General features: G+C 47.6%; 1 protein-coding gene across 1 annotated transcript; it reads left to right on the forward strand.

Moving 5' to 3' along the window:
* Nucleotides 1-57: 57 nt before the first annotated feature.
* On the forward strand, nucleotides 58-13368 carry pcf11 (PCF11 cleavage and polyadenylation factor subunit). The gene is made up of 20 exons (XM_033978039.2): nucleotides 58-426; nucleotides 2609-2734; nucleotides 5509-5688; nucleotides 6133-6372; nucleotides 6708-7624; nucleotides 7963-8110; nucleotides 8381-8681; nucleotides 8892-9035; nucleotides 9197-9329; nucleotides 9734-9983; nucleotides 10253-10548; nucleotides 10611-10911; nucleotides 10987-11050; nucleotides 11182-11301; nucleotides 11417-11534; nucleotides 11904-12087; nucleotides 12189-12344; nucleotides 12632-12724; nucleotides 12829-12864; nucleotides 12987-13368. Exons 1-20 carry the CDS (start codon nucleotides 193-195, stop codon nucleotides 13206-13208), a joined length of 4263 nt encoding a protein of 1420 aa, XP_033833930.1. The 5' UTR covers nucleotides 58-192; the 3' UTR covers nucleotides 13209-13368.
* The last annotated feature ends 288 nt before the right edge of the window (nucleotides 13369-13656 follow it).

The raw sequence follows: 13656 nt of genomic DNA on the forward strand, positions 1-13656 counted from the left end.
TCAGCGCCGAGCTCCGGGTCCGACGTGACGTATGCGGCACAGCTCACTCCGCTCCCCGCCGCCATCTTGTTTGAGAGAAACGAGGCGACGCAGACACAGACGGAGCAGCGAGGAGCCAAACTCTCAAAGATTTACCACGAAACCCGCGTTATTCCAAGCTAAACGCGTAGAAACCGTTCTCCGGATGTGTTGATGGACTGTGCGGTGCTCCGTGGTGTCGATGCGGGCACGGCAGGCGTAGGTTTTCGGAGCTCAAAGATGGAGGATGCGGCGGCGCGGGAGGACGCGTGCAGAGAGTACGAGTCCTCCCTGGAAGACCTGACATTCAACAGCAAACCACACATCAACATGCTCACCATCCTGGCCGAGGAGAACATCGCCTTCGCCAAGGATATCGTGGGAATAATTGAAGCTCAAATAAGCAAGGTTTTTATGCATAGAATCCTTCACATTTGAGTCGCTTTGTGTCGATGTAACCGCAGTTTAACGTTAGGCCTAAACAAACATGGCGGCCAGCTCAGCCTCATGTCTCCCACACACATGTCTGCTGCTTAGTTTTGCCTGGTTCTTTATATCTAATCTTGTGTATTAAAGTTTCAAATCTATTTACGTTTATTATACGGTCAGTTCTTTACAGTTTTGAGTGGGTTTAGTCGGAAACAGATGCAGTTTATGCAACATTTTGGGCCCATGAAGTCAAAATCCACAGTTAGCTCTGATGTAACAGTTGAATGGGAATGACAGCAGTGAGGATTACACTTTAAAATCACCATTTGTTATTAACTTATTTTAGATTTTGTGTTTTAAAGTTGTAAAGTGTAATGGCAAAACAGTTGTACTTGATTCTTACAGTAACAAAATTGGTTGAAAAGTGTGGTTTAGTTGTTATTTTGGGTTAATTTGTAACTTGTGTGACGCAAATGCGACGTTTACGTTTGGAATATTTTAAGATAATATGAATAGTTTTATATTTTCTCAATAATTGTTTGAGTTTTCATGGAAATGAAAGGGTTTGACATAACACAGACTCAGAATAGTGAAATAAAAGGGTTTGAGTTATAACAGACTCAAAATAGTGAAATAAAAGGGTTTGACTTGTAACACAGTCTCAGAATAGTGAAATAAAAGGGTTTGAGTTATAACACAGACTCAGAATAGTGAAATAAAAGGGCTTGGCTTATGGCAGACTCAGAACAGTGATCTAAGCCTTTAAGCATTAGTAGGAATTTCAAATCTAACAAACAGGTTTTGGTAGATGAGACCAAACCCAGAGCGCTGCTTCCTGTTCACTTTTTAACTCGCACTTAAACTAAACTTGCAGTGTTAATGTTTAAAATGGAGTAATGTTTGTGTGAAGCGCAGATACAGGAATGAAAACGAGATCCAAGTCCAAGTTTGTGCAGTAATGTAAGTTTTTTTTAATTATACATGTGATTAAGTGTCGCTCGAATAATACCCATTGTCCCCAAGTCATAACAGTTCAAACCGGCGACAACTTATTTGAATAACACTATTTGAATCTGATCTTTCCAAACGCCGTTCAGAACACGTTTGTTTTACACTCCGCTCGTTAGAGACTTCCATAACAGTTGTTTAATTTGTTAACAACTTAATTTCAATTGTAGATGAATCTATAGTATTAACAGTAATGAATTGCCTAGATTTGAGAAGAGGAGCTGATGAGTACACAAAAGTATAATAGGTAAACAATAAAAGTTTTAATGAGACTTTGAGTGGATTTTGACTCTCGGGCCTCTGTTACACCTGCAGCACCAGCTCTGCTTTCTCCATTTAAATGCGCTTTTAGTTTTGAAATCTGCAAATGTCATTTTTATTGAATGATTTTTAACAAGTTGTAATAAAACATGTGAAATGTGCTTTTTGTCATTTTTATTATTTTAGTGATTTTAAACTGGTTTCTGGTGGAACTTAAGAGTTAAAGTGATGCAGCTAACTTAAACAAACATGAGTAAAGTCTGAGTCTGAACTAAAACTGTAAACTCTGAGCGTGTGAAACTCCAACTGAAGCTGTGAGTGTCGCCGCGGTAACGTACAAAGAGTGGCTCCGCCCTCTTTGGAGGTAACCTGCTCCGGACCTGACCCACCAGGACTCAAGGGCATCTGGGCTTTTCTCAAGACGAAGAATGGACTTTTTTGGTTCCTGTTTTTGTTTTTTTCGTTTTCTAAAGTTTATATTTTTTGTGACGGCATTGGAGATCTAACGTTTGGATGACTTTTTTTTTTCTTTTTTTCCCCGTAAATCACATTTTTGGACTGAAATCCACAGAAGATCTATTTTTCTTTTATCAAGACAGAAGATTTTTGTTTTTCTGATCGCTGGGCTGCACCAACATCGTCCGAACTGATGCTGAGCTCTGACCAGTCGAACTGATGCAAACGACTTGAACCTGAATCTAGGTTCGAGCCGTTTTAAAGTTTGACTGACCACGGCTCAGGGTTCAGGTTGAGACGATGTTGGTGCAGCTCAGCTAACGCAGTATTTTTTAGTATTTTTCTGAGCTGCTGGTGGCATCTAGTGTCTGATTTTCTGAACAGTGTATTTCTGCTCTGTTGTGTTCTAAACTTGTGAGTTTTCTTATTGCTCCAGGCGCCCCCTCACGAGAAGCTTCCCGTTTTGTACTTGGTGGATTCCATCGTGAAGAACGTGGGCCGAGACTACCTCCCGGTTTTTGCTAAAAACCTAATCACGTCGTTTATATGTGTGTTTGAGAAGGTACGCTCCAGTCTGCACCTGCTCTGACCTAATGTCCCTGTGTCCCTCTGTGTCTGCGGCTTTAGGCCTGTCTCCGTGTCGGCCTGTCACGATAATGTCTATGTCCACTTGGCGTTTCATAACTGAAAACTGAAACTGTTTTCTGCTGTTCAACATTCATCATGTGAACTTTGCACTAACAGGAAATGTCATTACTAAGTCACAGTCACGTTCATTATTTGACCTCTACAAAAGATTTTCTAACAGCTTAAAAGAGGGTTTTTTGTTTTTGTTTTTTTCTACCATGTTATAACTGTAGATGTTTTAAATGTCATCCATGCTTGTTTGAGTAATTTAGAGATCTCTCTTGGGCACTGTTCAGACCCTCTTTACGGTTAGCTGTCCCACACGACAATTCTCATACACAAAAACACTTGTGATAGTGCTCTGAAGGGGGAGTGACTTGGCATAAGGAGCAAAGAGACGGGGGACTCAGCATCAGAAATGAAACTTATAAAACATGTTAATACGTTGTTTTGGGTGAATATAGCATTTTAAAAATGATAAAAGGGTAACATGGTCATTTAAATATGTTATGAGTTAATGCCCCACAGAAGTAAATACCTCCTCTTTAATACCCCATAGAGGTAAATACCTCCTCTTTAATACCCCACAGGAGTAAATACCTCCTCTTTAATACCCCACAGAAGGAAATACCTCCTCTTTAATACCCCACAGAAGGAAATACCTCCTCTTTAATACCCCACAGAAGGAAATACCTCCTCTTTAATACCCCACAGAAGGAAATACCTCCTCTTTAATACCCCACAGAAGGAAATACCTCCTCTTTAATACCCCACAGAAGGAAATACCTCCTCTTTAATACCCCACAGAGTTAATACCTCCTCTTTAATACCCCACAGAGTTAATACCTCCTCTTTAATACTCCACAGAAGTAAATACCTCCTCTTTAATACTCCAGAGTTAATACCTCCTCTTTAATACTCCACAGAAGTAAATACCTCCTCTTTAATACCCCACAGAAGTAAATACCTCCTCTTTAATACCCCACAGAAGTAAATACCTCCTCTTTAATACTCCACAGAAGTAAATACCTCCTCTTTAATACTCCACAGAAGTAAATACCTCCTCTTTAATACCCCACAGAAGTAAATACCTCCTCTTTAATACCCCACAGAAGGAAATACCTCCTCTTTAATACCCCACAGAGTTAATACCTCCTCTTTAATACCCCACAGAGTTAATACCTCCTCTTTAATACTCCACAGAAGTAAATACCTCCTCTTTAATACTCCAGAGTTAATACCTCCTCTTTAATACTCCACAGAAGTAAATACCTCCTCTTTAATACCCCACAGAAGTAAATACCTCCTCTTTAATACCCCACAGAAGTAAATACCTCCTCTTTAATACCCCACAGAAGTAAATACCTCCTCTTTAATACCCCACAGAAGTAAATACCTCCTCTTTAATACTCCACAGAAGTAAATACCTCCTCTTTAATACTCCACAGAAGTAAATACCTCCTCTTTAATACCCCACAGAAGTAAATACCTCCTCTTTAAGGGTTCGTTCAGTGATTTATTACACTTAATGTTTTTTTTTCTCATAAAAGGTTTAATAGGTTACAGTGTTTGTGGTGTAGTTTCAGTTTTAGTTGAATGTTTTCTGTTCTGGTTTATCGCTCTTTTAAACGTGTTATCGTGACGGGCCTGTTTCAGTGGTCGTGTTTCTGCTCGGCGACGCTCGGCTCTCAAACCCAAACAGTTTTTCCACTAGTGATATTTGACCATGTGTCATTTTATTTATGGTTTTATATGGGACAACAGCAGAAAGGAGTTGGTGAGTTGGCTGAAGATTTGACTCAGACGTGTAATAGTTTTAGAGCTTTTGCCACGCCCCCTTTTTACTCGACTAATCGATTTCGACCACATCCCTGATGGTTTAAGTAGGTCCCTGCGTTTTTGATCACTTGTGGCTGGATATTTTATTGCAGCCCACAACAAAAATTGCCACCAATTTCAGAACAAATTAAATATATATATATTTATAATTTGGTTCAGAGAAGTTTGTTTTGTCTCCCCTCTCTGTGAACGTGCGTTTGCTGTGGAAACACTACGACTGAAATCTGACACGCGCTTCACTGAATGTTTGGGCGGCTTTTGGTTACATTTTTATTTTGAAACACAATTTAACCAATTTTAAACCCAACTCTGGTACCTCTGTATCTAACAAGCTGTTTGAACACGGCCCTAAAACGCAGCTTCACACTTAAGTCGTCAAACATCTTTACACATTGTGGTTTATTATTTCACAAATCTGAGACATTCCTCTTGTTCGTCTGTTCTAATGTTGTTTCCTCGTCACAAACAGACCTGGACCTGTGTTTTGTTTCATTCACACGTTTAATACATAAACCCTGCATATTTAGGTTCTGAGTTCTTCTCTCAAACTGAAAACACTCTGTTCCACCTTGTGATGTCATCATGTGTTAAAACAGGAAGTGCTCCACTGTGTTTTTAAACTTTACACACCTTCACTAGAATCATTTGGATCATTTCAGCCCTGGAATTGCCAATTTCTACTGAACAACATGTATAAGGCAGCGTTTAACTTAAACTATCACTTCATGACATCACAAGGTGGAACAGAGCATTTTGTATTCACACTGCCAGATTCATGTAGGTCCTTCCTGTTCTCTGATCGTTTTGGTCCTGGGTTTGTGTAGTTGTCAAAGTTGTTTTCGGGACCAAGCTCGTGTCGTCTGTCTGCAGGTGGATGAGAACACGAGGAAGAGCCTGTTTAAGCTGCGCTCCACCTGGGACGAGGTTTTCCCGCCTAAAAAACTCTACGCTCTGGACGTCCGGGTCAACTCTTTGGACCCGGCGTGGCCCATCAAACCACTGCCCCCCACCGCCAACAGCATCCACGTCAACCCCAAGTTCCTCAAGCAGGTAAGCACAAGGAGCATTAAATATGGACTTGGGGGACCTGGGACTAGATCCGGACGGGGACCTGGGACTAGATCCGGACGGGGACCTGGGACTAGAGCCGGACGGGGACCTGGGACTAGAGCCGGAGCCAGGGACAAAATCATAGAGTTTGTGTGGTCAGGACGAGGACTGTGCAGCACTTGGTCTTTATAAAATGTGTCATGAGAAGGAAAAAAACTTTTTTCCAGTTGTCCGATTTGAAGCTCATCCAAAACATCTTCACTCTCACTTCACTTTTGTCCAGGTCAGACTCATAGTAAGAGAAAAATTAATGGCTCTAACTGGACGGCTGAGGGACACACACACTCGCACACACACACACACACCCACCCACACACTCTCTTGTTTCCTCCCTTTATCCCTTTTATCTGCACATGTTGTAAACTGTGTCCTGTCTCTTCTCAGCCCGATGAGTCGTCTCCAGCCCGACCCGCTGCCGCGTCTCCTGCTCCTGCGCCTCCGGCCCCTGTGGCCCCAGTGGCGCCCCCAGTGGTGGCCGCAGCGGTGCCCCCGGTGGCGCCGCCCGTGTCCAGCCTCACTCAGGAGCAGCTCATCAGGCAACAGCTTCTGGCCAAACAGAAGCAGCTGCTGGAGCTTCAGCAGAAGAAGATTGAGCTGGAGCTGGAGCAGACCAAGGCTCAGCTGGTACGCTACATGTGCTAATGCTGCACGTGCTAATGCTGCACGTGCTAATGCTGCACATGCTAGTGCTTCACACACTGACACTAGTACACACACTCACATGTGCATGTGTTGGGTTTCCATGCATTTTTGGGAGCGTTTCATTGACATTTGTTTCTTTGAGACTGATCCCAACTTTGACCATAGTCAGTACTTGCCTAACATTAAAAATTTCACCTATTTTAACGCAGATCTGAACTTTAAACCGTGTGTACCGTGTACAGACTTGAGTCGTCACAGTGTGATAAATACGTAAGGAATAAGGAATTAACACATAATTTGTGTTTGCCATGTTTCAGGCCGGAGGGTTTGTGCTGCCGTCCTCGTCGCTCTCATCTCTGACCCAGAAAGCCATCGTCCCCCCATCCACTGTGATTCGCCCCTGGATCCCCCCCCAGGCAACCACTACTGAGGCCAAAGCACCTGCTGCTCCTGTCACCCCTGCCTCTCCTGCGTCTGCTCCTGTCACTGCACAGGCCCCTGCCCCCCCTGCCATCAGAGACCCACGACTGAACCGACCTACCTCCAAAGAGCTGAAGGACAGCTCCCCCGTGGCGGACAGGAAACATGTGGAGAAGCCCGTCAAACCAGAGAAACCCAAACCTCCACGTGTGGATGAGACAAAGTCTAAATCCCCCTCGCCCCTGACCAAAAGTGTCCCTCGAAACAGTAAAACTGTAGAGGAAAAGAAAGACCCGCGCTTAAAGAAGAGGATCCCAGACAAACCAGAGAATGAGGAAGTGAGGGAGAAAAAACGGAGGGAGGAGGACTCTAAAGACTCGGACGACTTGAAAAAGAAACGAGAGGAGGCGTCTAAAAAAGGCAAAGTGGTGAATGGGTCTGTGGCGCCCAAAGAGGAGTTAAAAATGGGAGGCAATGCTCGGACGCACGCCAGGAAACGCTCGCGCTCACGGTCTCCAGCCAGTGTCTCCCCCAAACGCAGCAACAGCCGCCCCAGCAGCCACGAAAAGGAACGCCGCTCCCCCAAAAGCAGCAACCGAGGCCGGAGCAACTCGCCCTCCCCACACAAAGGCCCCAAGAACCAGCGCGCGCGGAGCCGAGAGGACCGGGGACCGCCACCGGGGGCCAAAAAGAGCCTCTCCGACCGACGCAAACGGCCCGACGACAGGGACTCCCCCAGAGGTCACGACCCCGGAAGTAAAGAGGCCAAAGACGCGGCGCACCGGTGGAGGAGCGGCTGGGAGGACACCAAACAGTGAGTCCAGAGCCGATACAGATCCTTCTATACAGATATCGGTCAAGATTCGATGCTGATATATTTTGCCCTGCCCTTTGTGATCAGATTAATGTGTGAGAGCGTTATGTGGCTGTTTACACAACTCATTTTATTTCCCAGGAAAATACAGTTTATTTTACAGTGAAGTTAATTGGTGATTTTTACTTCAGTTAAATATGTGGGATTTTAAAAGCTTATAAATATCTGTTGTCAGTCACAGTAGTGGGTAGAATATTGATCATACCACAGCCTCGGCGTCTGTCTGAGATGATCTGGCATCATAATTTTAATGTGAATATTGTGTCTTTGTGTTGCAGTGGGAAAGAGGAGCCTCACAAGTCCACAGCTCCGAGGCACAAGCCGTACCCCTCACCCCGGACCCCAAAACATCGCCTCAGTGTGGACGCAAACCTACAGATCCCTGAAGCACTCAACACTGCCTCCAAAAAGGACCTACTCCGACGGGTGAGGAAAGGGAGGGAATGTGTGTGTGTGAGAAAGGAGGAGCAGTTGGTGTCTGCCACCAGAAATATTAGGCAGTAGGGTAGATTGTAGCAATGACGTCTTGAATAAAGGAGAATAGAGATTACTCAAACATGCACAAATGCCTCTAAATACAACTTCAGAGGCTCAAAAGCAGAACACACCTAGAACATGGTTTAAAGGTCAATGTTACATAATATTTCTGCTTTAAAGTTGTCACACAGACGTAATGATTGAGTGTTGTGTGTCCAGGCGAGCAGGCGTCTCGAGAGTGGGGAGATCACGGAGGAGGAGTTCCTGAACTTGGCCCATAAGATCAAAAACCTGTTCCAGTACCAGGAAGAGAAGCAGCAGAGGGGTGAATCCTGGGACCAGTCCCCCAAAACCAGCTCCTCCTCTGGGCCACCGGCGCAGAGAGGAGCCCCTGAGAGCCTGGAGGCGGCGCAGGTCTCATACTACGAGCACAAGTCCAAACTCAGGAAGACCCAAGTGCCACACAGAGAGACCGCAGAAGAGTGGACCGAGGAGCAGGGCTACAGGCCACAGAGGCCAGGTGAGAGACCAGCCGGGTGAGGGGGGGGGGCAGGGACCAGCCGGGTGAGGGAGGATGGGTCAAATACCATCAGGAGCAGTGGGACCCATCTCCAGATCTTGAGCTAGTGTTAGGACTACATTGACTGGAGGATTTTGACCTGTTGAACAAGGTTTTGGGTTGATGAGGAAACGAGCAGTGTCGAGTCTGACCCTGTTTGCCTCCCTCCAGGTGAGCGCCGCAGTAAAGAGCGAGAGGAGCCAGCGCGCCCCATGATCGAGGAGTATAACCACGGCAAAGAGTTTCCCCCTCTCAAGTCTCTGCCCGGGCTCAGGTTCAAGAGACGAGCGGATGCCAGGGACCCCCGAGAACAAGGTACACACAGATTAAGGCCAGATTTAGTCCTTTGTTGGTCCATTAGTTTCCGGGTTACTTCTGTTAAGTCCTGCTTGGATTTTTTATTTAATGTTGGTTTAGTTTTTCTTAAATGATCGTTTAGTCCTGGTCCTGGTCCTAACCCTGTGCTCTATCTGCAGCAGATCGGGCAGAGTGGATCTCTCCTCTGTCCGAGCGCCAGCGTCTGGACGATGAGGTGAAGAGTGGATACGACCGTCGCTTCCCGGAGCGTCGGCCGGAGCTGCCCTCACTGACCCCCCAGGAGCCCCCCAGGTCAGCGCGCTGCACCTGATCATTGTCCCATGTACCTGAGAAAAATGTGTCCTGCCTCAGTACAGATGTATCATGAAAGCAGCTTTTAGGTCAAAATAAGTCCACTGTGTCCTGTCGAATTATAAAGCATTTTACTGTCAGAGAATCAGTCAAGTGTGTGTTTGCATTTAGCTCTGGGCTCTTCAGTTATGAAAAGTTCTTATAAACTCATCATGGTGAATAATTATGATGCTCTGAATGCATAAGGTCAGAATAACTTTAGACCAGTGCAGACTGTTTAAAATGAGCAAGTTCTGTTTTTCATGTTTTTAAGACTTAAAAATAAGGAACAGAGACTTTATATAAAAGCACCAGAGTTTGGATTTTGACAGTGAACAATGATTAAGCCGTAATCTCTTTTCCAGATTTGAGCGGGAGCGCCTGTCCCCCCTGCCACCACCCCATCCTGTGGTCAGAGACCCTCCCAGGGACCAGCCAGACTCCAGCCCGGTGCCTCGCTTCGAGAGTCCCAACTCTGAGCACTCAGAGGAGGGACCACTGGAGCCCGGGCCCCCCCAGAACCTCCCCAACACTCAACCCAAATCCATCCTCAAACCCAGACACGACGGCCCAGAGCGAGGCTACAACGACCAGCCCCCCATCAACAGGCAACCGGTTAGTCTGCTCCACCCTCCTCTTTCTCTCTGCTCTTTCTCTTTCTCTCTCTGCTCCTCCTCTTTCTCTCTCTCCTCCCCCGTCCTCCTCTTTCTCTCCCCCCTCCTCCTCCTTCTCTCTCTGCTCCTCCTCTTTCTCTCTCTCCTCCCCCCTCCTCCTCCTTCTCTCTCTGCTCCTCCCCTTTCTCTCTCTGCTCCTCCTCTCTCTCCTCCCCTCTCCTCCTCTTCTCTTTCTCTCCTGTTCGTATAATGGTTGTATTTGTTCTTTAGGGCTGGGTCGAGGGCGGTCCCAGGTTTGACTCTTATAACCCAGAGCCGCACTTTGACGGGCCTCGCTTTGACCCCCCGTCTCGCTTCAATGCTCCTGAGCACTTTGATCACATGACGCACGGTGGACCAATGAGAGGCTTCGACGGCGCCCCGCCCCGCCCCCAGGGGCCGGGCCGGTTCGAGCCTCCGATGCAGAGGTTTGAGCGGCCGCAGTGCTTCAACAACAACATGGGACCCATGGGGTTCCCGTCCAGACCGGCGCGCTTTGACGGGCCTTTCGACGGCCCGGGGCCCAGGTGAGACACGGCTGAACTGAACCCAATGACGTTTATACAGACTGACACTTCTCTGTCCTCAGACCCAGGCCTGGTTTTGACGGTCCTCGGTTTGAGCCTCGTTTCCCTCAGCAGCAGCCCATGAGGCCCCTGGGCCCCCCCATGTTTGACGGCCCCATGGCCCCTCAGCAGGGATTTAACATGGGCCCCCAGCACTTCTCTGAGCCCATGAGCGGCCCCTTCGCTCCCTCGGGGCCCATGTTCCAGGGGCCAAACTTCATCCAGCCCGGGCCCTTCACCCAGCCTCAGGGAGGCTTCTACTCCCAGGCCCCCGGCCCAGGAATGGGCCCCGGAATGGGCCCCGGCATGGGCCTGCAGCAGCCGGTAAGGCCCCGTCCTCTCACATCAGACAGTTTTATAATAATTCTATTTATATAATGTGACTTCTGTGTGTTTCAGATGAACATGATGAGCAACATGAGCCAGCCGTTTATGCCTCAGAACAATGTGCCTTTCCCCCAAGGTCAGACCTCTACACCCGCACCCACATCCACTCAAAACACCCACTACATCCACCCTCAGACGCTGACTTTTACCCAACAGTACCCAACCTCCACCCCCACCCTGGGTCTAACTTTGTCTCTGCTCTTGCAGCTACTCCAGCTCCAGAAAACCACTTTGGGCAGGTGGATGTGAACGACCTTCTGTCCAAACTCATCTCCACCGGGATCATCAAACCATCTCAGCCTGAGGGAGCCACCCCCCAGGCCCCAGGTACCTCCTCTGTTCTATTAGCACAGACTGACTGGAAGTCCCTGGTACCTCCTGTGGTCCTGGTTCAGTCCTGGTTCAGTCCTGGTGAATAATATTGTATGTGTGTTTGTCCCAGGAGCCCCCCCTCTGGCACCTCCCTCTGCACCTGTGGTGGAGGAAGAGGAGGATGAAGAGGAGCCAGCGGAAGATGACCTGCCCGACCTCACCAGCTTCAGCCTGGACAACATGAAACAGTAGGTCCCACTCAGAGCCTGTATTTCTGGACCCGTCGCTCCCTCTAGCCACTGTGTTCCAAAATATTAAGTAAAACTGACTCTGGGAGCTTTAAGTCTTGTTCTAACGCCGTTTCCTCCTCAAACACACACCTGGAGTTGTTTTGTTTCATTCACACGTTTGAGTAACTCTGGTTTACATCTCCAAAGCTCAAAATGCTCTGTTCCAACTTGTGAGCGACCTGTTACAAGAGCATGGTGACCTCTGTTTGGCCTCTGTTTGGCCTCTGTTTGGCCTCTGTTTGACCTCTGTTTGACCTCTGTTTGACCCCTGTTTGACCCCTGTTTGACCCCTGTTTGACCCCTGTTTGACCTCTGTTTCTTTTGTAGCCGTTACGAGAGCGTGGTGACTCGCCTGTACACGGGGAACCAGTGCTGTCTGTGCAGTATGCGCTTCACGGCCGCTCAGACCGACCTCTACGCCGACCATCTGGACTGGCACTTCAGGCAGAACCACGCGGGCAAGGTGGCCGCCAAGAAGGTCACGCACAGACGCTGGTACTACAGCCTCACCGTGAGTACAACCACCCCCAGTTCTCCCGTCTCCTCCTCTGGCTCTGCTGCCGTTTCCTCCTCTGGCTCTGCTGCTGTTCCTCACACGTTTCTTTCTTTCAGGACTGGATTGAGTTCGAGGAGATTGCTGACCTGGAGGAGAGGGCCAAAAGTCAGTTCTTTGAGAAGGAAAACGAGGAGGAGGTGCAGAAAACCCAGGCTGCAGCTAAAGAGAAGGAGTTCCAGAGCGTGAGGGCCACCAAGGACCAAGTCGCAGAGGCAAGTACCAGATGTCGGGGGCTTTAGACCTTGATCAGGGTGTAGGTCTTCAGGGGGTGGGGTCAGAGGTCGTCCTTCGTGGTCCTTGGTCGTCCTTTAGTCCAGTTGGTTCAGTACATTGGTTTAGGAGGTTGGGTCTTCATCAGTATGGTTATATCTTTAGTGTGTAGATTTTATGGAGGTGTAGGTCTTCAGGAGGGATCTTTAGGAGGCCTGAGGGGGGTTGTGTGGCAGTTGTGTGAGGTCTTGAGGAGGAGGTTGGGTCTAAGGTGCCTCTTGTGTTGCAGTTATGTGAGATCTGTCAGGAGCCGTTTGAGACGTACTGGGTCGAGGAGGAGGAGGACTGGTTCCTGAAGCACGCCATCCGCGTTGATGACAAGGTACTACAGAAATACTCAAAGTACTGCACTAAATACTGCAGTGAATACTACAACTGAAGCTGAAGTTATTTTTACATCACTCTGACCAGTCTCTTTCTCCACAGAACTTCCACCCGGCGTGTTTCGAGGACTATCAGAACGTAAGTACCAGAGTCCTGCCCCAGAACAAATTATAATGGCACAGAAATACCGGAGGCTGGTCCTGGCCCCGGTCCTGGCCCCGGTCCAAGTCCCTGCCCTGACTGTTCTTTCTCTGTTCTAGTCTTCGTACGTCGACGCCACGCCTTCTCCAAACAAACACCTGACGGAGCACCCACTGAGCACGCTCAGTAAGGAGGACAAACTGGGCGCGCTCAGTACGGAGGACGTTAAAATTAAAACAGAAGATGAGGGCGGAGCCTCGTGTTCTTTCAAACAGGAAATGGACTCGGAACCCAAACAGGAAGTGACTGTGAAAGAGGAGGCGGAGGCTGCTAGCAGCTAGCAGCAGCTAACGTTTCAAGTGTGCCATAAAGACCGGTGGTCAGATGGTCGCCGTAGTTACAATGCGGGGCGGGGCCTCGCGTGATCACTTTTGTATTTGCACCAGGTCTGATTCTGTACAGCGGTTAATTTATACAAATGAGATTAAAGTATTTTTGGTACTTCCTGGTCTTTCTGTTGTGAATATTTGCTCTGAGCCCATTGGCCGTGACGTTTCCTGAAGGTAAGCATCTTTGAGCTGATTGGGCGACGCCGCAGAGGAGGCGGAACCTTTGTTGAGTTTTAATTTGAGTTGAGAAATAAAAACGTTTGGTGTTTGAGTCACAGCTTCAATAAAGTTTATAAAGTTCAAACCAAAGAGGTCAAAACTGTGTCTTTATTTTATATAAATGTGCTTTATGATGTAACGTTTGTGTGTGTGTGTTTGTGCGCTGTAATCAGACAAACCC

The sequence above is a fragment of the Periophthalmus magnuspinnatus genome, chromosome 14 (genome assembly GCF_009829125.3).
Source record: "Periophthalmus magnuspinnatus isolate fPerMag1 chromosome 14, fPerMag1.2.pri, whole genome shotgun sequence".
Classification (NCBI taxonomy): domain Eukaryota; kingdom Metazoa; phylum Chordata; class Actinopteri; order Gobiiformes; family Gobiidae; genus Periophthalmus; species Periophthalmus magnuspinnatus.

What these genes read in the sequence shown, in the direction of transcription:
- pcf11 (XM_033978039.2), top strand. Translation starts at nt 193, where the DNA reads ATGGACTGTGCGGTGCTCCGTGGTGTCGATGCGGGCACGGCAGGCGTA. An exon ending in TTCGACGGCCCGGGGCCCAG is followed by an intron (nt 10,549 to 10,610) that starts GTGAGACACGGC and finishes CTCTGTCCTCAG; the next exon opens with ACCCAGGCCTGGTTTTGACG. An exon ending in AGCCTGGACAACATGAAACA is followed by an intron (nt 11,535 to 11,903) that starts GTAGGTCCCACT and finishes TTTCTTTTGTAG; the next exon opens with CCGTTACGAGAGCGTGGTGA.